The sequence below is a fragment of the Bufo gargarizans genome, chromosome 4 (genome assembly GCF_014858855.1).
Source record: "Bufo gargarizans isolate SCDJY-AF-19 chromosome 4, ASM1485885v1, whole genome shotgun sequence".
Taxonomy (NCBI): Eukaryota; Metazoa; Chordata; class Amphibia; order Anura; family Bufonidae; genus Bufo; species Bufo gargarizans.
The window spans coordinates 314,808,124-314,833,091 of NC_058083.1; the positions used below are offsets into that span (position 1 = coordinate 314,808,124).

The window sequence follows — 24,968 nt, forward strand, 5'->3', positions numbered from 1 at the left end:
ATAACGCTATTTACTTTATTGTAAGAAAATAAAATAAAAACGCAGTGCCAGATTTGTGGTTTTCTGGTCACAATGTCCCTTAAAAAAATAAAAAATTAAATATGGATTTTTGCACTTACAGTAAAATCAGTTTCTCATTCAATTCATTGGGGGGCACAGCACCATGGGTATATGTCCAGCTACCACTAGGAGGCATCACTAGATATAAAAAAAATTGGCTCCACCCATGTGGGCTATACCCTCTCAACAGACACTAGGATAATCAGTTTGTACCAATAGCAGTAGGAGAGAGAAACAAAAAGCAAAGAACCAACATGTCCTGGACCGAGGAAGGAAAAGAGAACAGCAGCCCTGTGACAAAGAGAAATTAAAACAAAGGGTGGGATCTGTGTCCCCCAATGAATTGAAAGAGAAACCGTTTTTACGGTAAGTACAAAAGTCCAATTTTCTTGTTAATGTCATTGGGTGAAACAGCACCATGGGACGTCACAAAGCAGTCCCTGGTGGTGGGAAGGAAATCTCATGAAAAATGTTGGGCGCACAGGTGCAGGAGAACCATGTGTCACAACAGGACCAGGAGAGGCCATAGCATGAAATGGTAGATAGAGAAACTAAGGAACTGAGCTCCAGGATCAGAAGGAGTCCAAAGAAAAAAATTATGGGAGACCGCCAGGATCCCAAGGACAAATGCCTAGGAAAAAAGGCCATATGCAAGACAGGAAAAAAAGGGAGACACCGAGCTCCACCAAAGGTGGCAAAAATAACAAGCTAGAGAATAGGGAGCAGGGCTAGATATCCTGCGCAAGAACCAACAGTTGAACAAGTGCGCACTAGAGAGCGCGATGAAGGATCTGGAAGAACCAGGGCTCCCCCTGAAGAAACAGTAGAGCAGCACAACAAGAAGGAGTCTGTTGGTAATGACCTAGGGCTCTGCATATAGAAGGATGCTTCAGGAGGAGGATCTATAAAAGAGGTCAGACCCAACAAGAAAAATAAGACTAAGAGGGAACCTGGCAGGAAAGAAAATGCCTGGGAAAAGGACAGGAGCAGTTCTGAACCAAGGAAAAAACTTCCTGGAGACAAGCTAAAGGAAGACCCTGTGGACCACCCCTCGGCAAAAGGAACAAGATTCCATAAGGCCTGGAAGCAAGTGAACCCGATCAGTAAGAGGACACGGAAAGGAAAAAACTCTAAATTGTCTCAGACCCAAAATATGGCTTGTCTGTGGCAAACACCATGTGAAGGCCAGGGTAGAGAGGAAACAAGGAAGCACTGGAGGCTGAATGATTGAGAGAAAGAATAGCAAAAACTCACCATGGGAAGGGAGCAAGCCTCCTTTCACTGCAAGGCAAGTGAGAAAAGAGAAACACCCTAGGAGAATGTGGAAACCAGAGAAAGCAGCCAACCTTTGGAGAAGGGGGTCCTCGGTAATGGCCAGGAAAAGGGAACATAAAGACATGCTTCCCATACAAAAGAGGTGGGAATCGAGCCTCAGAAAGACTGGAACAAAATATCACTCTGAAATGTAAGACCAGAGAAATCCCTGGCCACATGAAGTCTCAGGACAAAAGGAACCAGTCGCAGGCCCTGGTAATACAGGTGGAGAAACACTCGTCTGAGAGATATTGGAGTAGAAGAGAGAGGACTCCAAACAGCCTAAAGAGGACTAGTTCTCAAATCGAGGGAAAGCTCCATCCCAGAAGTGGCCAATTCGAATGTAAATAGCAAACCTGAGGAACAAACTCCCAGGTACCAGGACCTGAACCTGGGGAGACGGGAATAGAGGTTAGAATCTCAAAAGGGAAACAAGCCAATGGGGACCTAGGAGGGAAAAGAACCAAACAGGGCCTAAAGAAGCAGCTGTCATACAGAGCATATGCGGTCAGAGATGCCATAAGTAGCTTCCCCAGAGGGAACCAGCCAGCTAGATGGTCTAAAAATCATTAGGGCAGGCACTCCAAGCAGGATTACACAGTCAGAGGCTTAAGTAGGGTCCACAGAACTGGACCACATGAGGACAATAATAGCCAGATTATCAAAAGGAAAAATGAAATGTAGCAACCATAGGAAAAAAAAAAAAAAACATCAGCCATGGTTAACCAACCATCCTAATTGTAGTATCTAGCATACTGTATAAAACACTGCTCCAGAAGGGGCAAGTACAGCACCCTTTATTTTGTAAGAGAATCGCCAGACATCCATATGTCAGAAAAGGATGCAGTATTTGCCTGGGGAAGCCGGGAGAGACTACACCGACATGTAGAAACCAGCTACTAGCAGAGCACAATGAAACCCCCAAGGAAGGGGGAAAAAACGGACAGGTGCAGACAACAGCAAGGCTCAAGCGAACGGCACTTCTGTCATGTAGCACACTAATCAGAGAACATAAGGGAGTTCAAGAACGCCCGGACCATGGAAGAACTACGGTACCATGTCCGATACCAGAGTGAGCAGCGGAAAATTCCACCCACCAAATAATTATGTGGTGCTCACTAGTCCTGTCACAGCCATATCACAGAGGTCAGAAATGACCCGAAAACAGCAGTATCGGGCTGGTGCTCACAATGCTTCGTATCCCAGCAGGATAGAACATCCAGTGGTGATCCAGGTACTCTTCCAGGAATGGACCATGAAAACAAAGCAGAGAGGCAGTAACAACAACGTGAGTACTCCATCCATGAAATGGGGTAACGCGGCTGTGCAGAATACAGTAGTACTTTATAGGGTTGACAAAGAACAAACCTAGCAAGATAGCCAACCTGCTCATGGCGGATGGAGTGTGGTTGTCTAGTGCATAACAGGACTGCAGTCTTGTTAAATAGTGCGTCAAGCAATAAAGTAAAAATCATGCCTAGTACAGGGGCAATGAGGAGACTTGGTGCACTCAGGAGGGCCTGGTTCAGGAGGTACTGCACCGGGTGTCAAAATTGAACAGGTCAGCCATATACTGGATCTAACAATTGCAACTCTAATCCGCCCAAGAAGGGGGGGAACATATGGCTACCAGGTACATACTACAACCAGGATGGTTTGTTGAATACAGCGCCTTGAGATAGTACAAGTACACTGCAGAGGACGACGGCAATGGGTGCCAGATGCATACTAGAACCAGAAAAGAGTGATGAATACAGCGTCTGGGGATGGTACCATCACTGTGTACAAAGAGGGGAAGGCAAACCGCATAGCAACCTCTTATTGCAAGGGGCGTAGGTAGTACGTGGCAACCCCGGGAGGAGGCTGGGACAAACAGTCTACTCAGGAAGAGGACATGGAGGCTTAGGGTAAGCTTTAAAAGCAAAAAAGTTGCCAGCCAGAGTCTGCCCTACTGGACCCCAGGTCCTGTCCCCCCCCGAAGAGGTGCTGCAGCAGCCACCGAACATGCAGGAAGCTTGCAGGAGAGATACCAGGAGATCACCAGAATACTGGAAGAGTACCTCCAAAATAGAGGGCCCAGAAGCAGAGAAGCAAAAACTCCACCCCCAAGCAAAGCACGCACTTGACTGTGATAGGAGGGGCAGGGGACCCCTACCATGAGTCGAGACGGGGAGGGGCCCAGAAAAAAGCCAGGGAAACGGCTGGGGGAGCCGGGAGAATGCGGTCTAGATGGAGGAAAAGCCGGAGTCTCAATTTATGAAGTGGACGAAAAAGGTGTGCAGTCGGCGTGTAGGAGCCGCTGGAAAATAAGGGCTCTCCGGAGAAAAAAAAAAACCACAGGTGGGGGGGCCTTCTGTGGGAAAGCGATACATGGGGAGGGTAAAACAGGGCAAAAGAAGCACCTGGGACCGGAGAAATATGCGATCTAGTCCCGGGCCGAAGCAGGGGACTAAATTAGAAGGAGAGGCCGAGGAAGCGCACTAGAACCAGGATGGTGAGGAGTGGGTGGCCAGGGAGGAGAAGGGAAGAGAAAAAAGCATACCACGAGGATGGAACAGGGAGAAGTAAAAAAGGGGGCCGGGAAAAAAAAAGACCACCAAAAAATATGGAATCCCATCCCCTGGCCAGGAAAGGGAGGCTAATCCGGGGGACCCCATGGAGCAGGGGACGCAGGGAAAAATACTTGCACAGCATTGCCACTGCGGATGCAGTAAAGGGGGACTGGGTACTCGAAGTACGCGCCTGCAGGTCATGTCATCCTCTTAAGGACACTCGACTAAAACTGATTAGCCTAATGTCTGTGGAGAGGGTATAGCCCACCTGGGCAGAGCCAACCTTTTTCATCTCTAGTGTCGCCTCCTAGTGGTAGCTGGGCGTATACCCATGGTGCTGTGTCCCCTAATGACATTAAAGAGGACCTTTCAATGCAATTTTATTAAGGGAGCTCTATACCTGTTCTTGCGGGGTACCCAGCTTGATTTTGAAAAAATATGCCTCCTACGCCCTGCTGGATTTCTCCCGCTCAGTATGCCAATACTGAGCATCGAAACAGGGAGGAGGAGATGCCAGGGTTTCTCAATGGGCATCTCCTTGTTCCTGGCTGTAGCGCTGTCCAACCTCCCCGGCTGTGACGCTCTGTGATTGAACAGCTCTACAGCCAGGGGAGAAGGAGACACCCACGGAGAAAGACTCAGCCTCCTCCTCATTGCTCCGATGCTCAGTATTTGCATATTCAGCGGGAGAAATCTGGTGGTGCACAGCGGGGCATAAAAGGCATATTAAAAAAATATAAAATCAAGCAGGGTGGCAGCATCAGCAAGTACAGGTATATAGCTCCCTTAATAAAATCCCATGAAAGGTCCTCTCTAACGAGAAATTAAAGTTAGCCCACACACACACACACAATCATACAAACCCCACAAAACTGTTGGAATTATTTTCCAATACTATCTCACAGTTTTTGTTTTAAAGCAACCAGCTTACATGAAAAAGCACTTTACACTCTCCATAAGAAAAGAGCAGACAGAATAAGAGACCTGGGATTTTATAATAGTTCATAAGTTCATATTTCATAGAATAAAGAACATTGCTCCGGTCATGAATACTCCATCACATTGTTTATGCACTGTTCACCCCTGCTCTGCCTACTTTTACTAGCAACTCACATAATCCAATAAAGTGTCAGAAAAGTGCTATTCCAGTTACAAAATATTTCAGTAAATTAAAGGAGGAAGACTGTGGCAGCACAGTGATGGGGCATGGAGACATTTCTCAACTGTATATATTCTTACTTATTCTTCCCAAACTGCAATACGTCCTCCTAAGCTAATCTGCATACCCATAGGCATTATTGTTGAAGCAGTCAGTAGGTATCATCTAGCTACCAGTAGTGACTGAACAAATCAATGCCCTTAAAGCACCCGCTACAATATTCACTGAAAAACTGTCAGTTCAGTTGTCAATTCCCATACGTAACAAACACTGCCTTGTCTGTTCTAGTTTTGATTAAGGACCCCACACTGCCCATTTACAGGGCCTTGTAAAAGGGGTTGTCTCATCTCACCGTTACCAAATCCTGACAACCAGATGGCCAGGAAACAGTGGATCGGGCCAATAGATCCCTTTGCATTGTATAGAAGTTACTGAAAGAATGGCACGCCGGCCTGCTCTGCTGTTGTCTGGCCACCTGTTGTCAGGCCTTAGCAACAGCGACAACCCCTTTAAAGACCCAGTCCCGCTAAAGAATCCACTATGTTATATATGGGTCACACTGCACTCATCCTATTATATCCACGCAGAAATTATTATGAAGGTGCATGGAGATATGCAACCTAAAATCTTCCCTAGACTGGCTAAAATAAAACTGCAGTCACAAATAATACTTCATGTGATGCAAAATCCACGGTCCAAATAAAATAGCTTGCCAAATGATGGCAGAGAGACACTAATTTGGGTAAAGGACTCGCAACTGTAATTGTCATTGTGTTTCGCTGTCAGATAAATTGCTTAAGCACTGTAAAATGTATCTTAAACCCTTATCCAGGATCTTAAAATTGGTATCACAAAATCATTCAGAGATGTTACTCTAATATAATGTGTCTTAAAGTAAGGGGATTGAAAAAGTGACAGCAGTATATACCAAAAAAAAAAAAAAAAAGGCTTAACTGATTCAGGTCCGGAATATTTTGGTCCTTAAGGACCAAACACATCTTAGCGAATAATAGTTTTAACAGCTGCAAGTTTAATTTTTTTGCTGTGATTTTTATGATGCACTCCTGTTTTTTAAAGAGTAACTTTTGTTTCAAAATATTGCATCAATCACAGCAGAGCAAGGGTGCATTCACACAACCGTATAAATGGATCTGCATCCGTTCCGCAAAGCGGATCCATTCATTTCAATGGGGCCGCAAAAGATGTGGACAGCACACAGTGTGCTGTCTGCATTCGTTGTTCCATTCAGTGGCCCACAAAAAAGATAGAACATGTCCTATTCTTTGACAAAACCGCGGGTGAAACCCATATGCCTGAAAAAACGGAAACTTCCCAGTGAACTTCGGTCTACGATTATTTATGCCAAACTCTGCCAAAGACAAAAACGAGGACCACTTTTTCTGGTTCTCAGAGACAAAACATCTTAAGTAAGTCTCCAAACTCCGACTCGTGTGATCCGTCTGTCCGTTTGACTGAGGATGAAAAGCAGAAGAAAAAGACAGTTGTATCCCCAGTAGAGTACAGAACGCCTTCCAGAATCTGGATACAAACTGAGTCCCCCAATCCGAGACCACATTAGAGGGAATGCCATGAAATTTCACAATGTTGTCAACAAAACACTTGTGCAAGTGTTTTAGCATTAGGTAGGCCAGGTAATGCAATAAAATGCACCATTTTACTAAAATGATCAACTACCACCCAAAATAACTGTCTTTCCTGACGAATTAGGCAGACCCGTAATAAAATCCATAGATAAGTGGGTCCATAGTCTGGACGGGATAGGTAATGGAAGTAGAGATCCGGAAGGCTGAGTATGTGTCACCTTAGCGCGTGCACAGGTACAACAAGCCCATACCTAGTCCAACACTTACGTAACCCCATCCACCAGAATCTACGAGAGATTAGGTCGGCAGTGGATCTACTCCCAGGGTGTTCCGTAAGAACCATGCAGTGATGTTCCTAAAAACACCTTGTGTCGCAATTCTGCTGGCACAAACAATTTCCCAGAGGGGCAAGAATCCGATGAGTCTCCCTGAGCCTCTAATACCTTCACCTCTAGGTCAGGGTATAGAGCGGATATCACCACCCCTTCCTCCAGTATAGGACTCGGATTTTCAAAATCACCACCTCCAGGAAAACTACGTGACAAGGCATCCGCCTTGACGTTCTTAACCCCCGGACGATAAGCGACAGTGAAACTGAATATAGTAAAGAACAACCACCATCCAGCCTGCCTCAGGTTCAGTCGTTTAACCGACTCCAGGTAGGCCAGATTTTTGGATGAATCGCCCCTTCCAACCAATGATGCAATTTCTAAGAAGCCAACTTAATGGCCAGCAGCTCTCTGTTACCCACATCGTAATTTCTCTCTGCGGCAGTTTTTTTTTTTTTTGGGAGGGGAAAGCCACATGGACACCATTTACCTGGTGATGGGCCCTGCGATAAAATTGCTCCTACCCCACCTCAGATGCATCCATTTCCACAATGAAAAGTTGTGAAACATCCAGCTGCACCAATATAGGGGCAGAAGCGAAGCACTCCTTAACCGCAGAAAAGGCTTGCAATGCCGAATCAGACCACACCAAGACATCCGTCCCTTTCTGAGTCATGTCAGTTAGGGATTTTACCACTGTCTAATAGCTCTAAATAAATTTTCGTTAATAGTTGGTAAACCCCCAAAAAAACGTATAAGAGCCTTCAGATTTTCGTGACAATCCCAATCCAATACTGCACAGACTTTCTCTGGATCCATTCGAAAACCCGAAGATGACAGCAGGTATCCCAAAAATTGCACCTCGTGTACAGCAAAAACACACTTCTCTAATTTTGCGTACAACTAATTATCCCTAATGATTTACAACACCTGTCTAATGTGATCCTGATGTGTCTCCACGTCTGGAGAATAAAAAGTATGTCATCTAAATATACGACTACAAACCTCCCCACTAGGTGATGAAAAATGTTATTCACAAAATGCTGGAAAACCGTAGGAGCATTGGTCAATCCAAAAGGCATGACCAGGTTCTCAAAGTGACCCTCTGGAGTATTAAAAGCAGTCTTCCATTCATCCCCTTTGTTGATTCTGACCAGATTATATGCCCCCTTAAGTCCAACTTGGAGAACACTTATCACCAACAATCTGGTTAAACAAATCAGGAATCAAAGGAAGGGGGTAAGCATCACGGACAGTAACCCGTTTGAGTTCACGGAAATCCAGACAAGGTCAGAGACCTCCGTTTTTTTTATTAAACAACCACTGTCACTGGAGACTTGGAAGGTCTTAGGTGTCCCTTAGGGCTCATGCACACGACAGTATTTTGTGTTCAGTATACTGGCCGTTTTTTTAGTTCAGTATGCGGTACATATACTGAACCATTTATTTCAATGGTTCAGAAAAAAAACCTGAAGTGTCTCTGTGTGCATTCCGTTTCAGTATTTCTGTACTGTGAAAAAGATAGAACATGTCCTATTCTTGTCCGCAAATCACGGTGCTTGGCTCCATTCAAGTCAATGGGTCAGCAAAAAAAAACTGAACACATACGGAAATGCATCCGTATGTCTTCCGTATCTGTTCCGTTTCTGCTGAACCATCTATTGAAAATGTTATGCCCAGCCCAATTTTTTTCTATGCAATTACTGTATAGTGTATGTGGCATACGGAAAAACGGAAAGGAAAGGGAAACAAAACAACGGATCCGTAAAAAACAGACCGCAAAACACTGAAAAAGCCATATGGTCGTGTGCATGAGCCCTAGCCAAACTCTCAGCAATATATTCTCTCAGGTTATACAGCCTAGACTTGGGTAACTTAGCCCTGGGAATAAGGTTAATAGGACAATCATACTCACAATTAGAGTTGTTCCGATACCATAAAAAAAGTATTGCGATACTCTATACCACACGAAAAAAATAACCAACCACCAAAAAAAGCCACGTGCATTCTGCATTAAAAAAAATGCTGAATTGCAAAGTTTTCATTTATCTGTTCCGGCGTTCACCGCATAGATTTTCTTTATATTTTAATAGTTTGGACTTTTTGGACGTGGCAATATGTGATGTTTATTTATTTATATGTAAAATTGGGAAAGGGGGTGATTTATACTTAATATTTTGCTGTGTTTTTTTTTTACTTTTTATTTAATAACCATTTTCCCCCTTAGGGGCTAGAACCTGGGATCTTTTAGGCCCCTTTCACACGGCGAGATTTCCACGCGGGTGCAATGCGTGAGGTGAACGCATTGCACCTGCACTGAATCCGGACACATTCATTTCTATGGGGCTTTGCACATGAGCGGTGATTTTCACGCATTGCGTGAAAATCGCAGCATGTTCTATATTGTGAGTTTTTCACGCAACCCAGGCCCTATAGAAGTAAATGGGGCTGAATGAAAATCGCAAGCATCCGCAAGCAAGTGCGGATGCGGTGCTATTTTCACGCACGGTTGCTAGGAGATGATCGGGGGACCCGATCATTATTATTTTCCCTTATAACATTGTTATAAGGGAAAATAATAGCATTCTTAATACAGAATGCATAGTACAATAGGGCTGGAGAGGTTAAAAAAAATTAAAAAAATTTAACTCCCCTTAATCCACTTGTTCGCGCAGCGCGACTTCTCTTCTGAAGAGATGCGTGAACAAGTGGATTAAGGAGAGTTAATTTTTTATTTATTTTTAACCCCTCCAGCCCTATTGTACTATGCATTCTGTATTCAGAATGCTATTTTCCCTTATAACCATGTTATAAGGGAAAATAATACAATCTACACAACCTTGAACTTCTGTGAAGAAGTTCGGGTCTGGGTACCACATTCAGTTTTTTATCACGCGCGTGCAAAACACATTGCACCCGCACGATAAAAACTGAACAACGGAACGCAATCGGTCAAAACTGACTGCAATTGGGTACCTACTTGCACGGGTTTTCCGCAACGCATCCGGACCTTATCCGGATACGCTCGTCTGCATGGGGCCTTAATACCTTGTCCTATTCACCCTGATAGAGCTCTATTAGGGTGAATAGGATCTCACACTGTCCCTGCTGCCCTGTGCTTTGTGCACACAGCGACAGGGATGTTACCATGGCAGCCAGGGCATCAATAGCGTCCTGGCTGCCATGGTAACCGATCGGAGCCAAAAGATTACACTGCTGGGGGTCTGATCAGAAGCTGCCACTGCCACCAATAAGAAGGGGAGGGGACCCTGTGGCCATTGCCACCAATGATTTTAATACTGGGGAGTAGGAGGGGCGCACTGCGCCATCAATGATAATTAACCTTTAATACAGGAGGCGGGTGCCGGCAGCAGATCAGCGGCAGTTAACCCCTCAGCTCCCTGTCAGAGGCAGGCTGCCGGCTAGTGTCGAAAATGTTCAAATCCTGGTATCGAGGTCGATACCGGACAAAAGTATCGATTGGGTATCGAAAATTCGATACCCGCAACAACCCTACTCCCAATGCGGAGGTAAATCCTCTCTGCCATCCACTCTCAGAAAATACATCGACAAAATCAGATATAAAAGAAGGCAATGTCTTAGTAGTTAAAACTGAAAAAGATGTATTCAGACAATAATCACCACAATCCAGAATCTGTCTAGCTTGCCAATCAATGGTTGGATTGTGCTTGCTTAACCACGGTAAACCAACTACCAGACCGGGAAGATCCAACATAAAGCACAAGATAAATTCCTGATGAAAGTCACCCACTCTTAATCTGATATCATGCACAACTTGAGACAAACACTTCTGAGCTAAAAGTGCAGAATCAATAGCAAAAATTGAAACGTTTTTCTCTAATGCACTCGGTGCATACTAACGAACTGAGCATCAATCAGCTTCACACCTACAGCGGTCAATAAACACCTCAATCTTCACAGTCTGACTCTAGCGCCACCTCGGCAGAAATCGGGTACTACCAGTCAAAGACAAATGCATGTTATCAGACTCTCCTCTCACCCCTCCAAGAGTCAGATGGGAATTAGACGTCCCTCTTTTTTTGTTGTTGTTTTTTTTACACTGAATGCATGGACATACATTGATAAAATGTCCCTTTTGTCCGCAGAAAAAACACTCCCTTCCTACTACTAATACGCTTAAAAGAAGATCCACGAGTAGCTCCTCCTAATTCCATGGGTTCGTTCCCAGACATAATCCCAGGAGTATCTTCACCCAAAGTGTCAGAGGAGGACAATGCATCATGTGATAAAACGTCCCGAGAGTGGGGGCCCCTAGTTCTCTCTCTCTCAGGTGTCTATCCATGAGTATGGCAAGAGACATAGCAGCCTCTAGAGACACCAGAGTTTTATGAAAGGCAAAAGCGTCCTTCAGCCTCTCAGATAAGCCCTGACAAAACTGGTAACGGGGCCGGATCGTTCCACTCAGCATCCATAGCCCACCTCTTAAACCCAGAGCATTACATTTCCGCAGAATGATCTCCCTGACGAAGGACACGCAGCTTGGTTTCGGCCAGGGAGGTCTGATCCGGGTCATCATGTATCAGACCCAAGGCTTTGAAAAATTTGTCCACCGACCGGAAAGACTGCGATCCAGTCGGCAGAGAAAAACCCCACGACTGCGCATTCCCCTTAAGCAAAGAAATCACCACACCGACTCGCTGTTCCTCATCACCAGATGTGAGCGGACCTAGCCTAAAATATAGTTTACACGCGTCTCTAAATAAAATGAAATTATCACATCCCCCAGAGAATCTGTCCAGAAGATCAACTTCAGGCTCCAGACAGGTCTGGTAACCACCACCATCAGGACCAACAGCCTGTGTTCTCTGGATCTGAGAGATGGTCATGTGGAGATTAGCCAATTCCAAAGATAGACCCTGTAGCTGTTCTGCCAGTGTAGCGAATCGGGTCCATGGCTGCACTCGAAATAACAAAAATGAAGGTTTGGCGGTTTAAAATGTCACGCCCCCGTGTGTGGGAGGGAGACACCACACTGGACGAAGGAGGAGAGGAAACAAGGAACAAGACCAGAAAGGTAGGGAAGAAAGCAGGACACCTCCTAAAAAAAAAACCCTAGTCACAGTCCTGATTGGCTATCAGTAAGAACAGACTATAAAAAGGAAGGTGAGCTCAAAACGCAGGAGTACCTAGAGTCCTAACTCACCCTTTAAGACCCTGGCGATAGTGACAGGACTGAGACTACCTGTTCCTCCAGAAAGCAAGGAACGAACAGGAGTATCCCTCAAGCATACAATAAAGGGCAGGGGAAAAACAACACACCGATAAAACAAAACTAAATGCAAAAGGGAAAGGAAACGCTTAACTTTCCAGTAGCTATGGCAGCAACAGGAACTCAGCAGAGAACCAAACCCCAGCAGACCACAGATACCACTGAAGCTAAAAACCACATAGCATTGTGGGAGAAGCAATTATAAATAAGGAAAGTTAAATGACCACAATAGCAACACCTGGAGGTTAGAGGTGTGGCCAGTATCAGAAACAGAGACTCCTATCGATCCACAAGGAAACCTGTCAGATCAAAGCACGTGTTGCCAGTCTCACAGATCTTCTGTCACCCACTGTTGCGGGGACATCTGTATGTCTCGGTATGTCCGTGACAAGGAAATTTAGATTACTCTATAGGAGCATCACAACTATGTAGAGAAACAAAAGTTTCATATTTGTAATAAAGACCAATTTAAAAAATGTTGTTTTTTTTTTACCGCACAATGGGTATAATACAATAATAAAAAAGATTGCCCCCAAAGGGGTTGTCCGGTCTTTTGCTATTGATGACCTATTTTCAGGATAGATCCTCAATATCAGGGGGTGTCTGAAGTTGTACCCCCGCTGATCAGCTGTATGAGGAGACTGCACATGCAATGGGCATGCCCCGTCTCCCTTCCTGTTCACCGCTGCGATCTATGGCAAAGACCATAAACCGCAGCAGCGGACAGGAAGAGAACTGCTTGTCAGCTTTTAGGAACAGGCAGAAGCCCGTTCCGCTCAGCTAATCGTGGCATACTACATGGGTACAGGGTACCCATGTGCTATGCCAAGAGTTAGTAAACTTCTGGGGGGCACAGGCAAAAGCAGCAATATGCACTCATGACCGCACTCCCTGCGCTGCTGCCCATTCATAAATTTCACACTCCGCTGAGCAGTCAGCGGTGTACTGAGAACTGAGTTTTAAGTGCACAGTGAATGGTGCGCTTTAGGGAAGTAAAAGTATAATAAAAAAACTAAATTAATAAAGTACAGTGGGATGCGAAAGTTTGGGCAACCTTGTTAATCTTCATGATTTTCCTGTATAAATCGATGGTTGTTACGATAAAAAATGTCAGTTAAATATATCATATAGGAGACACACACAGTGATATTTGAGAAGTGAAATGAAGTTTATTGGATTTACAGAAAGTGTGCTATAATTGTTTAAACAAAATTAGGCAGGTGCATAAATTTGGGCACTGTTGTCATTTTTTTGATTCCAAAACCTTTAGAACTAATTATTGGAATTCAAATTGGCTTGGTAAGCTCCGTGACCCCTGACCTACATACACAGGTGAATCCAATTATGAGGAAGAGTATTTAAGGGGGTCAATTGTAAGTTTCCCTCCTCCTAATTTTCTCTGAAGAGTAGCAACATGGGGGTCTCAAAACAACTCTCAAATGACCTGAAGACAAAGATTGTTCACCATCATGGTTTAGGGGAAGGATACAGAAAGCTGTCTCAGATATTTCAGCTGTCTGTTTCCACAGTTAGGAACATATTGAGGAAATGGAAGATCACAGGCTCAGGTCAAGTTAAGGCTTGAAGTGGCAGACCAAGAAAAATCTTGGATAGACAGAAGCGACGAATGGTAAGAACAGTCAGAGTCAACTCCCAGACCAGCACCAAAGACCTACAACATCATCTTGCTGCAGATGGAGTCACTGTGCATCGTTCAACCATTCGGCGCACTTTACACAAGGAGATGCTATATGCGAGAGTGATGCAGAGGAAGCCTTTTCTCTGCCCACATCACAAAAAGTGCCGCTTGAGGTGGGCTAAAGCACATTTGGACAAGCCAGCTTCATTTTGGAATAAGGTGCTGTGGACTGATTAAACTAAAATTGAGTTATTTGGCCATAACAAGGGGCATTATGCATGGAGGAAAAAGAACACAGCATTCCAAGAAAAACACCTGCTACCTACAGTAAAATATGGTGGTGGTTCCATCATGCTGTGGGGCTGTGTGGCCAGTGCAGGGACTGGGAATCTTGTCAAAGTTGAGGGACGCAGGGATTCCACTCAGTATCAGCAGATTCTGGAGACCAATGTCCAGGAATCAGTGACAAAGCTGAAGCTGCGCCGGGGCTGGATCTTTCAGCAAGACAACGACCCTAAACACTGCTCAAAATCCACTAAGGCATTTATGCAGAGGAACAAGTACAACGTTCTGGAATGGCCATCTCAGTCCCCAGACCTGAATATAATTGAAAAACTGTGGTGTGAATTAAAGAGAGCTGTCCATGCTCGGAAGCCATCAAACCTGAATCAACTAAAGATGTTTTGTAAAGAGGAATGGTCCAAAATACCTTCAACCAGACTCCAGACTCTCATTGGAACCTACAGGAAGCGTTTAGAGGCTGAAATTTCTGCAAAAGGAGGATCTACTCAATACTGATTTCATTTCATTTTTGTGGTGCCCAAATTTATGCACCTGCCTAATTTTGTTTAAACAATTATAGCACACTTTCTGTAAATTCAATAAACTTCATTTCACTTCTCAAATATCACTGTGTGTGTCTCCTATATGATATATTTAACTGACATTTTTTATCGTAACAACCAACGATTTATACAGGAAAATCATGACGATTAACAAGGTTGCCCAAACTTTCGCATCCCACTGTATATTAGAAAAAGTTTTATTGGGGCATTAGGGACATCTTATAAAAATTTGTTATAAAGGTTTAGTTACTCTTTAAAGGGAACCTGTCACCGGGATTTTGTGTATAGAGCTGAGGACATGGGTTGCTAGATGGCCGCTAGCACATCTGCAATACCCAGTCCCCATAGCTCTGTGTGCTTTTATTGTGTAAAAAAAACGATTTGATACATATGCAAATTAACCGGAGATGAGTCCTGTCCCCGACTCATCTCACATACAGGACTCATCTCAGGTTAATTTGCATATGTATCAAATCATTTTTTTTACACAATAAAAGCACACAGAGCTATGGGGACTGGGTATTGCAGATGTGCTAGCGGCCATCTAGCAACCCATGTCCTCAGCTATATACACAAAATCCTGGTGACAGGTTCCCTTTAAGGGTCTGATCTGAAGTCTGCAGAGGAATGTGGGTCTGATGAAAAATATTATTTCTCTCCTCAACATCCAAGGTGTGTCTTATGGTCAACTACATTGTATAGTCCGAAAAATTCGGTATATCTACCCAGATAGATATTTATAGAAGCTGCCAAGAAATGTGTAAGAACACATTGTCCCAAGCAATCCACATGTTGAAACAAATACTTAAAACTTACTTAAAATTATCTAAAGTCACTTGCCCATCTACAATGGCTCGGTATTTTACTGAAATTAAAAGGTAAACAATATCAAGAATATGGATATGAATCTAATACTTAGCACTATATGAAGAGTCTAGTAATGTGTTTAATACCGATCTCATATGTTTTGCTGCCACCCACTGGTGAAAATGGAGATTTGTAGGTTGCCTGCAAGTGTTAATTAAGGGCAGTCTATGTTGCATTTTACAGTCTGTAGTATGCTGAAAAAAATTGACTTTTCTTGGCAAGACTATAAATTACAGATCACCAATGAACGATTTGAAGGATCTCTCTATGAATTCTCTAACTCTGATAACCTCTGTGGTAAAACTTTAAATTTAATTTTAAATTCAAATTAATTTTAAATTTAACTTAAAAGTAAAATTTGAGCTTCATCATGGCGATATTAATTTTTATTGGTTTGCCATTTACAGCATTGTACAGCTCCAAAATGAAAGGAAGTAAATGTATTAGAAGATAGTGAGTCATACTAAATGTTTTACATCTACAGGGTGGGACATTTATATGGATACACCTTAATAAAATGGGAATGGTTGGTGATATTAACTTCCTGTTTGTGACACATTAGTATATGTGAGGGGGGAAACTTTTCAAGATGGGTGGTGACCATGGCGGCCATTTTGAATCCAACTTTTGTTTTTTTCAATAGGAAGAGGGTCATGTGACACATCAAACTTATTGGGAATTTCACAAGAAAAACAATGGTGTGCTTGGTTTTAACGTAACTTTATTCTTTCATGAGTTATTTACAAGTTTCCCTTTGTTTACAGCCATTGACATGTCGCAGAGGTTAACACGTGCGGAGCGGATAGAAATTGTGTTGATGTCTGGTAAACGCAGTAACCGGGTCATTGCAGCAGATTTCAATGCAAGACAGCCTATGAGACCACCTATCTCCCATGCTACAGTTAGCAAACTGCTTGCTAAGTTTTGTGAAACTGGTTCAGTTTGCCAAAATGTGGATGCATGAAATCTGTCACTAATGAAGAAACATCAGTGGCTGTCCTAGCTTTATTCAGCAAGAGCCCACAGCGTAGCACTCGCCGCATGTCACTGGAGAGTGGCATTAGTCGAACATCCCTTTGGCGGATATTAGCTACTCACAAATGGCACCCTTACAAACTCCAGCTACTGGAGCATCTCAATGAGGATGACCCAGATCGGCGCATTGAATTTGCAGAATAGGCAAAACAAAAATTGGAACAGGACCCTCAGTTTACGCAGAAGATTTTGTTCAGTGATGAGGCAAACTTTTATGTGAATGGTGAAGTTAACAAACAAAACCACCACTATTGGTCTGACACTAACCCACATTGGATAGATGCCTCAAAGACTGTTGGAACCCAAAAAAATTTATGGTGTGGTATATGGGGTACAAAGATAGTGGGGCCATTCTTCAAAGGAAACCTCAAGGCCACTGAATATGCGAAATTGCTACATGATGATGTGTTTCCCTCTTTATGCACTGAAGCTGGCACGTTCCCCGAGTTTTTCCAGCAAGATGGTGCACCACCACATTATGGGTGTCAGGTGCGAGCATTCCTAGATGAACAATTTCCTGGAAAGTGTATTGGTCGTCGTGGGCCAGTTGAATGGCTCCCAATTTCTCCCGATCTGACCCCCTTAGACTTATCTTTGGGTTCATCTGAAGGCAATTGTCTATGCTGTGAAGATACGAGATGTGCAGCACCTGAAACTACGGATACTGGAAGCCTGTGCTAGCATTTCTCCTGCGGTGTTGCTATCAGTGTGTGAAGAGTGAGAGAAGAGGGTTGCATTGACAATCCAACACAATGGGCAGCACATTGAACACATTTTATAAGTGGTCCGAAACTTGTAAATAACTCATGAAAGAATAAAGTTACGTTAAAACCAAGCACACCATGGTTTTTCTTGTGAAATTCCCAATAAAGTTTGATGTGTCACATGACCCTCTTCCTATTGAAAAAAACAAAAGTTGGATTCAAAATGGCCGCCATGGTCACCACACATCTTGAAAAGTTTCCCCCCTCACATATACTAATGTGCCACAAACAGGAAGTTAATATCACCAACCATTCCCATTTTATTATGGTGTATGCATATAAGTGGCCCACCCTGTATTTGCATCTTTAGAATGCCTTTAGCATTACATTGAAAAGTAAAATTAACAATAATTTGGCAACTCCACTGAAAACTAGTTTGCTATTCTTTTTCTTTGTAACGGCATAAACACTCAAGAAGCAATGACAATTGTCATTCATTTCTACATTCATTTTCGTTATCAAAAGGGGTTGTTCACTCCTGGGAACCTTTCCTACAAGCCTACTAGCGTGCCATGTGATGGATTTATTTCAATGGACCAATCGTGACTCATGTGAGCTGAACTCGCTGCATCCCAGTGATCTATGATACCGTGAGCTCCAGCCCACCCAGGGGTCTACTGTCCCCGAACTCACAGCATTATTTAAGTACCAGACAACAGACCCCAGTTTGGGCTGGAACTCACAGCATAATGCAGTCCATGTGATGGACACATTTCCCGGACTGACCGTCTCACACAAGCTGCGGTCGGTCTGAGAAATAAGTCTGTCACATGGACTTCATTTCACGGACCACACACAGAAATGTGAATTTAGCGGTACGGACACATATAGCAAGTTGACTGTGGATTATCTGCAAATTTCGGTGCAGAAATGCTGCAGTTTGCCACATATTTCACAGAGGTGCAGATTTCAATGCATACACCTTCCACACTACACTGCTATTGCAAATTAGGCAGATATTGAAAATACACATAAGCCATATCCTAAAAGTGCCAAATAGATGTGTTTACCCAGTGGTATACTTACCATAAGCTAGGTATGGAGCCTTACACTGAAAGGGAATCTGTCACCATGATCTTGGACTATTATCTGCAGTACCGCATGAGTAGTCCTGCAGATAAGTAGTCCAGATAACTATGTGTCATGTCCCTTCTGTCCCCTCTTCTCTCACTGACAACAATGTACTGCAGAGCAGCTTTCGGCACAGACAGTCGAGAAAGTGGTTTTTCAAATTTTGACACTGACCTATTCTCAGTATAGCAATAGTAATAAAGGATCGGCACTCGCTGTTCGTGGTCTTGCAAATATCATCTCAGGATAGGTCATCAGTAAGTGATTGTGGTCCGATGCCAGGATTGTTTTCAGATGGCACCGGCGCTCCTGTGAGCGTTGTGGCCTTCTTGCAGCTCACCAATTCACTTCTATAGGGCGGAGCGCGATACCAAACACAGCTGCTATACAATGTACGGAGCTGTATAAGCACGGAGAAGGCTGCGTCGCTCACAGGAGTGCCTGTGTCTTCTCAAAACAGCTGATCGGTGAGGGTCCCGGGTTTAAGACACCTACCAATCAGATACTGATGACCTATCCTGAGGATAGGTCACCAGTATCAAAATCTCAGAAAGCCCCTTTAAGCTGCTTCCTATCAAACCAGCATAGCATTCACAAGTGGCCACAACTTTTAGCATACCCATTTATGAGCTTCTTTTGAGTTCAATACTTGCTATAATACATGCCGCCAGTAAACCATGCAGCAGCTAGATCATTTATCAAGGCAGAACAACAGTGATACCTTATATATCCCAGTTTGCCAAGCCAAAATGATGCACTAAGACAGAATGGTGAAAAAAAGAGGTTTGGGCTTCGTAGATGTTTACTTACCATCTGATTAATCTTCTTCCCCCTCTTCAGTAACCTCCGTTTCTTTGTGCACTACCACGCGAGTTATAGACATGTCCGGGTGTTGCTCTTTGGCTTCCTTTATGGCTTGTGCTAATGCCTATTAAAATAACCACACAGTGCCCAGGTCACAATTCAGGTGAATTTAGGAATACATCAAATCTGAAATCAATGTAACCCAACAAATTAAAAGAGGCATATCTGCAAAACATTTCCACTGGTGAAAGATCTGGTGATTTCCACAGAACAGCCTGGAGTTTATAATACTAGGTCAGTAACACAACAAATGCATGCAGGAGGAAGCGACTGCGAAACGCGCGTCAGGGTCAGGACTACACTGGTCGGTATTATATTACAGCATTTCTCTTTGATGAATTGTCTATTTTATTGCACTAAGCAATTTATTTGCCATTCATTTTTTCCTTTTGCTCTCACCTCTTCCAATAAGGAGAATGCACTGGGCAAGTTGGGGCATACACTTATGGCGCTTTCTCCAATAGATCTAGGTGATGAATTGCACATGAGTATAGTTCATCTAGGGGTTTGATTTACTGACATGACACTTTGTATGTGGTCCGTTTCTTTATTCCGGTGTGTGTATGCTGCTAATACTGGATTTGACACGAAGGTTGCTGATCCCTGATTTAGGCAATAGCGGAGATATTAGACATAACACAAACACAGGGGGTCATTTGCGAAGTGCACCAAGCCACTTTTTGTGTTTAAGACCTTGTTTTGCAACATTAACACCCCAAGCAACAATATTTTGTTGCATGGGCGTTTTTTTTTGCTCTTTCCTCTCCATTTGGGAGTGGCGGAGGAGAGGCCCGAACTACTGGCTCCGGCATATTTACTTACATTTATGCCAGTTTTAGGAATAAAAGTATACAAGAAACTAATCGACTGGGTGGTTTTTCACGATACGCAGATTCTGTAGGAAGATATGCCTAATTTATGATGAAGTGTAACACTTGGGTACATCTCCACCAGTGCAAAGGAGAAACAAAGACTGGTGTAAAAAGCTGGTCTTTGTAAATGGCGTCCAGACTGCTGGGGGAAAAAAAAAAGTCTTATTTTACCCAGATGTGAATGTAATAAAGAACTTTGGGGTGCTTTAGATCTTTCAGGAAAAATATGAATTGTGCTGCAGTTTTCTTTGGTTCTAAACAAATGGTAGTTGTAAAAATAGTCACCAGTGATCTCTCGATCCAACTACTTGCATAGACGCATAGATGTGGTTCACCAGATTAAAACGCTATTTATCTTTTGTTCATCCAAGCCTCTGTTCCCAAGCTATGATCTTTTTGTTAATCTCCAAATTGGGCATCCGTGCAATGACGTCGTCACCATTGCTCTTGTTGTACCCAAGCTCCACTCCTTTCTATGACCAGCCCCTTTCCTGGCTGCTTTTCCATTACCTGGTCCTGTCAATCAAAGCAACCAGGGAGGGGCCACCCACAGTAATGAGTAGAGTTTGGGTGCCGCAAGAGCAATGGTGATGCCCTCATTGCACCAAAAAACGAATTTGCATATTAAGAAAAAGTATAACTTGAGAATAGAGCCTTGGATCAACAAAAGAAAAAAAAGCGCTTTAATCAAGTGAACCACAGTTGTGTCTATGCAAACAGTTGGATAGGGAGGTTGCAGGTGATAGTTTGCCTTTAACCACCTCAGCCCCCCTAGCTTAAACACCCTTAATGACCAGACCACTTTTTACACTTCTGCACTACACTACTTTCACCATTTATTGCTCGGTCATACAACTTACCACCCAAATGAATTTTACCTCCTTTTCTTCTAACTAATAGAGCTTTCATTTGGTGGCATTTCATTGCTGCTGACATTTTTACTTTTTTTGTTATTAATCAAAATTTAACTAAATTTTTGCAAAAAAATAACATTTTTCACTTTCAGTTGTAAAATTGTTCTGAAAAAACAACATCTATATATAAATTTTTCTCCAAATGTATTGTTCTACATGTCTTTGATAAAAAAAAAATGTTTGGGTAAAAAAAAATGGTTTGGGTAAAAGTTATAGCGTTTACAAACTATGGTACAAAAATGTGAATTTCCGCTTTTTGAAGCAGCTCTGACTTTCTGAGCACCTGTCATGTTTCCTGAGGTTCTACAATGCCCAGACAGTAGAAAAAAAACCCAAAAATGACCCCATTTCGGAAAGTAGACACCCTAAGGTATTCGCTGATGGGCATAGTGAGTTCATAGAACTTTTTATTTTTTGTCACAAGTTAGCGGAAAATGATGAATTTTTTTTATTTATTTTTTTCCCTACAAAGTCTCATATTCCACTAACTTGAGACAAAAAATAAAAACTTCCATGAACTAACTATGCCCATCATGAAATACCTTGGGGTGTCTTCTTTCCAAAATGGGGTCACTTGTGGGGTAGTTATACTGCCCTGGCATTTTACGGGCCCAAATGCGTGCAAAGTAGTTTGAAATCAAAATCTGTAAAAAATGGCCGGTGAAATCCGAAAGGTGCTCTTTGGAATGTGGGCCCGTTTGCCCACCTAGGCTGCAAAAAAGTGTCACACATGTGGTATCGCCGTACTCAGGAGAAGTTGGGGAATGTGTTTTGGGGTGTAATTTTACATATACCCATGCTGGGTGAGATAAATATCTTGGTCAAATGCCAACTTTGTATAAAAAAAATGGGAAATACCCATGCTGGGTGAGAGAAATATCTCGGCAAAAGACAACTTTTCCCATTTTTTATACAAAGTTGGCATTTGACCAAATATTTATCTCACCCAGCATGGGTATATGTGAAATGACACCCCAAAACACATTCCCCAACTTCTCCCGAGTACGGCGATACCACATGTGTGACACTTTTTTGCAGCCTAGATGCGCAAAGGGGCCCAAATTCCTTTTAGGAGGGCATTTTTAGACATTTGGATCCCAGACTTCTTCTCACGCTTTAGGGCCCCTAAAAAGCCATGACAGTATAAATACCCCACATGTGACCCCATTTTGGAAAGAAGACACCCCAAGGTATTCAATGAGGGGCATGGCGAGTTCATAGAAATTTATTTATTTTTGGCACAAGTTAGCGGAAATTGTTTTTGTTTCTTTTCTCACAAAGTCTCCCTTTCCGCTAACTTGGGACAAAAATTTAAATCTTTTATGGACTCAATATGCCCCTAACAGAATACCTTGGGGTGTCTTCTTTCCGAAATGGGGTCACATGTGGGGTATTTATACTACCCTGGCATTTTAGGGGCCCTACAGCGTGAGAATAAGTCTGGAATATAAATGTCTAAAAAATGTTACGCATTTGGATTCTGTGAGGGGTATGGTGAATTCATGCGAGATTTTATTTTTTGACACAAGTTAGTGGAATATGAGACTTTGTAAGAAAAAACAAAAAACAATTTCCGCTAACTTGTGCCCAAAAAATGTCTAAATGGAGCCTTACAGGGGGGGTTGATCACCCCCCTGTCATTGATCAATGACAGGGGGGTATATGGGGTGATCACCCCCCTGTCAGGCTCCATTCAGATGTCCGTATGTGTTTTGCAGATCCGATCCATGGATGCGTGGATCCGTAGAACACATACGGACGTCTGAATGGAGCCTTACAGGGGGGTGATCAATGACAGGTGGGGTGATCACCCCCCTGTCAGGCTCCATTCAGACGTCCGTATGTGTTTTGCGGATCCATGGATCGGATCCGCAAAACACATACGGACGTCTGAATGGAGCCTTACAGGGGGGTGATCAGGGAGTGTATATGGGGTAATCACCCCCCTGTCATTGATCACCCCCCTGTAAGGCTCCATTCCAAAGTCTGTATGTGTTTTTCGGATCCGATCCATGGATGCGTGGATCCGTAAAACAGATACAGACATCTGAATGGAGCCTTACAGGGGGGAGTCAGGGGTTAATAAGTGACAGGGGGGGGGTGGGGGGTGAACTGTAGTGTAGTGGTGTTTGGTGCTACTTTACAGAGCTACCTGTGTCCTCTGGTGGTCAATCCAAGCAAAAGGGACCACCAGAGGACCAGGTAGCAGGTATATTAGGCGCTGGTATCAAAACAGCGTCTAATATACCTGTTAGATGTTTAAAAAAAACAAAAAAAAAACGCATCTACAGACTGCCAGCGAACGATTGCCGCTGGCAGGCTGTAGATCCAGTCTCTTACCTTCCGATCTTGTGAAGGCGCGCGCCTGTGTGCGCGCCTTCACAGGAAATCTCGCCTCTCGCGAGATGACGCACGGATGCGTCCAGGAGGAATGAATTGACCGCCTCCAGGACGCATCCGTGCGTTAGGCGCTCCTGGGGAGGTTAAACCCTTGGCGACCTCCACCATACATGTATGGCGGAAGTTGCCACATTAAAGATGGTGTCCACTGGCGCATACACCATATCTGCCAAGACCCGCAGCGGTTGTATATAATCAAATCTACGGCTGATTGCATACATTTAACCCCTCAAATGCCATGTTCAAATGTGACCACAGCATCTGACTGGTCTAGAAGTGGGAGCTGCATGCTCTTGTGCCTGTTACTAGAATATACCATTACAGGCCAGCAGGTGGCAGCACTGTATTGATATATTGCAAATGGAGTGTTCTATGATTGCTATTAGTGCTGAGTAAAGCAAAGCATTCGAAATGGACATGGGTACAAAGTTCAAGAAAAGTTTGATTCACAACAAATCAGATTTTTCTCACGCTTCGTGGTAACAAATAAGGTTTTCCTAAAATGGCAGCTGCACATTTTACAATTCAGAATTAAGTAGAGGAGACAATTCAGGAAATGCAAGATCATCCATTATGCCGTGCAGGCTGTCAATCTGCAGATAACTATCCCCTCTGATGTTAAAACCCTGGGGGGGGGGGGGGGGGAAGCAGGTCTTAATGAATAATATCCTTATCTTTTTCTGGATTTACTTCCTAGAAAAGTCAGCAAGATGCAGAGAGAAGTGGAGCTAGATGTTCCTGATGACATATTCTGATCGAAAAGGAGGAAAAGCAGATGGCAGAAGGGCTCCCATCTGTAGGAGAGTGCTGGGGTTGGAAAAGTGGGTCTGTCACCTAACCAGCCAAACCCCATACCAGCAACAGTCCCTGTTTAAAGGTGGTGCTGCGTGGTCATTAACAATGAAGGACTATACAGTGCGGTCTTCATTATTAAATGAAAGGCAGCTGCTGGCTTATTGCCCATGTATTTCTTCACCGCAGCCCGCCCGCAGCGTGGCTGCTCATTGTGGCTGTACCATAAGGTACAGTGGACTGAGTATACCTGATTTATAGCATCCAATTTGTGACTAATTAATTCTTAATGAATCAAATTTCTTGGCTAACTTCGTCAAAGTTGCCGAATCGAATTTTTCAAAACGTATAGCCATCACAGAACACAATAGGCAATGTAATGATTGCCAGTTATAGTCACATGGAGTTAAAGAAAAAAATGATATATTTTTTTAAAATATAAACATATAATGGGCACACTCGCATCCGAAAACAGCTGTACTATTAAAATAAAACAATATTTATCCAATACAGCAAATGGCATAGTGGGAAAAACTTAATAAAAAGTGGTCAAAAAGTCGCACACACTTCAACACTATCACTGAAAAGTACAGATAGAGGTCTATCAAATATTGCCCAAGTCTGCCCATTCTTGTA

General features: G+C 43.4%; 1 protein-coding gene across 6 annotated transcripts in view; it reads right to left on the minus strand.

Moving 5' to 3' along the window:
• EPB41L2 (erythrocyte membrane protein band 4.1 like 2) overlaps window positions 1-24,968 on the minus strand; it is a 175,886-nt gene that overhangs the window by 2,119 nt on the left and 148,799 nt on the right. For all 6 annotated transcript variants that reach the window (XM_044292255.1, XM_044292256.1, XM_044292260.1 and 3 more), the window contains one exon: window positions 19,301-19,418. In XM_044292255.1, coding sequence (XP_044148190.1) covers window positions 19,308-19,418 — 111 coding nt within the window. In that variant the 3' untranslated portion in view covers window positions 19,301-19,307. The remainder of the gene's footprint in view (window positions 1-19,300; window positions 19,419-24,968) is intronic.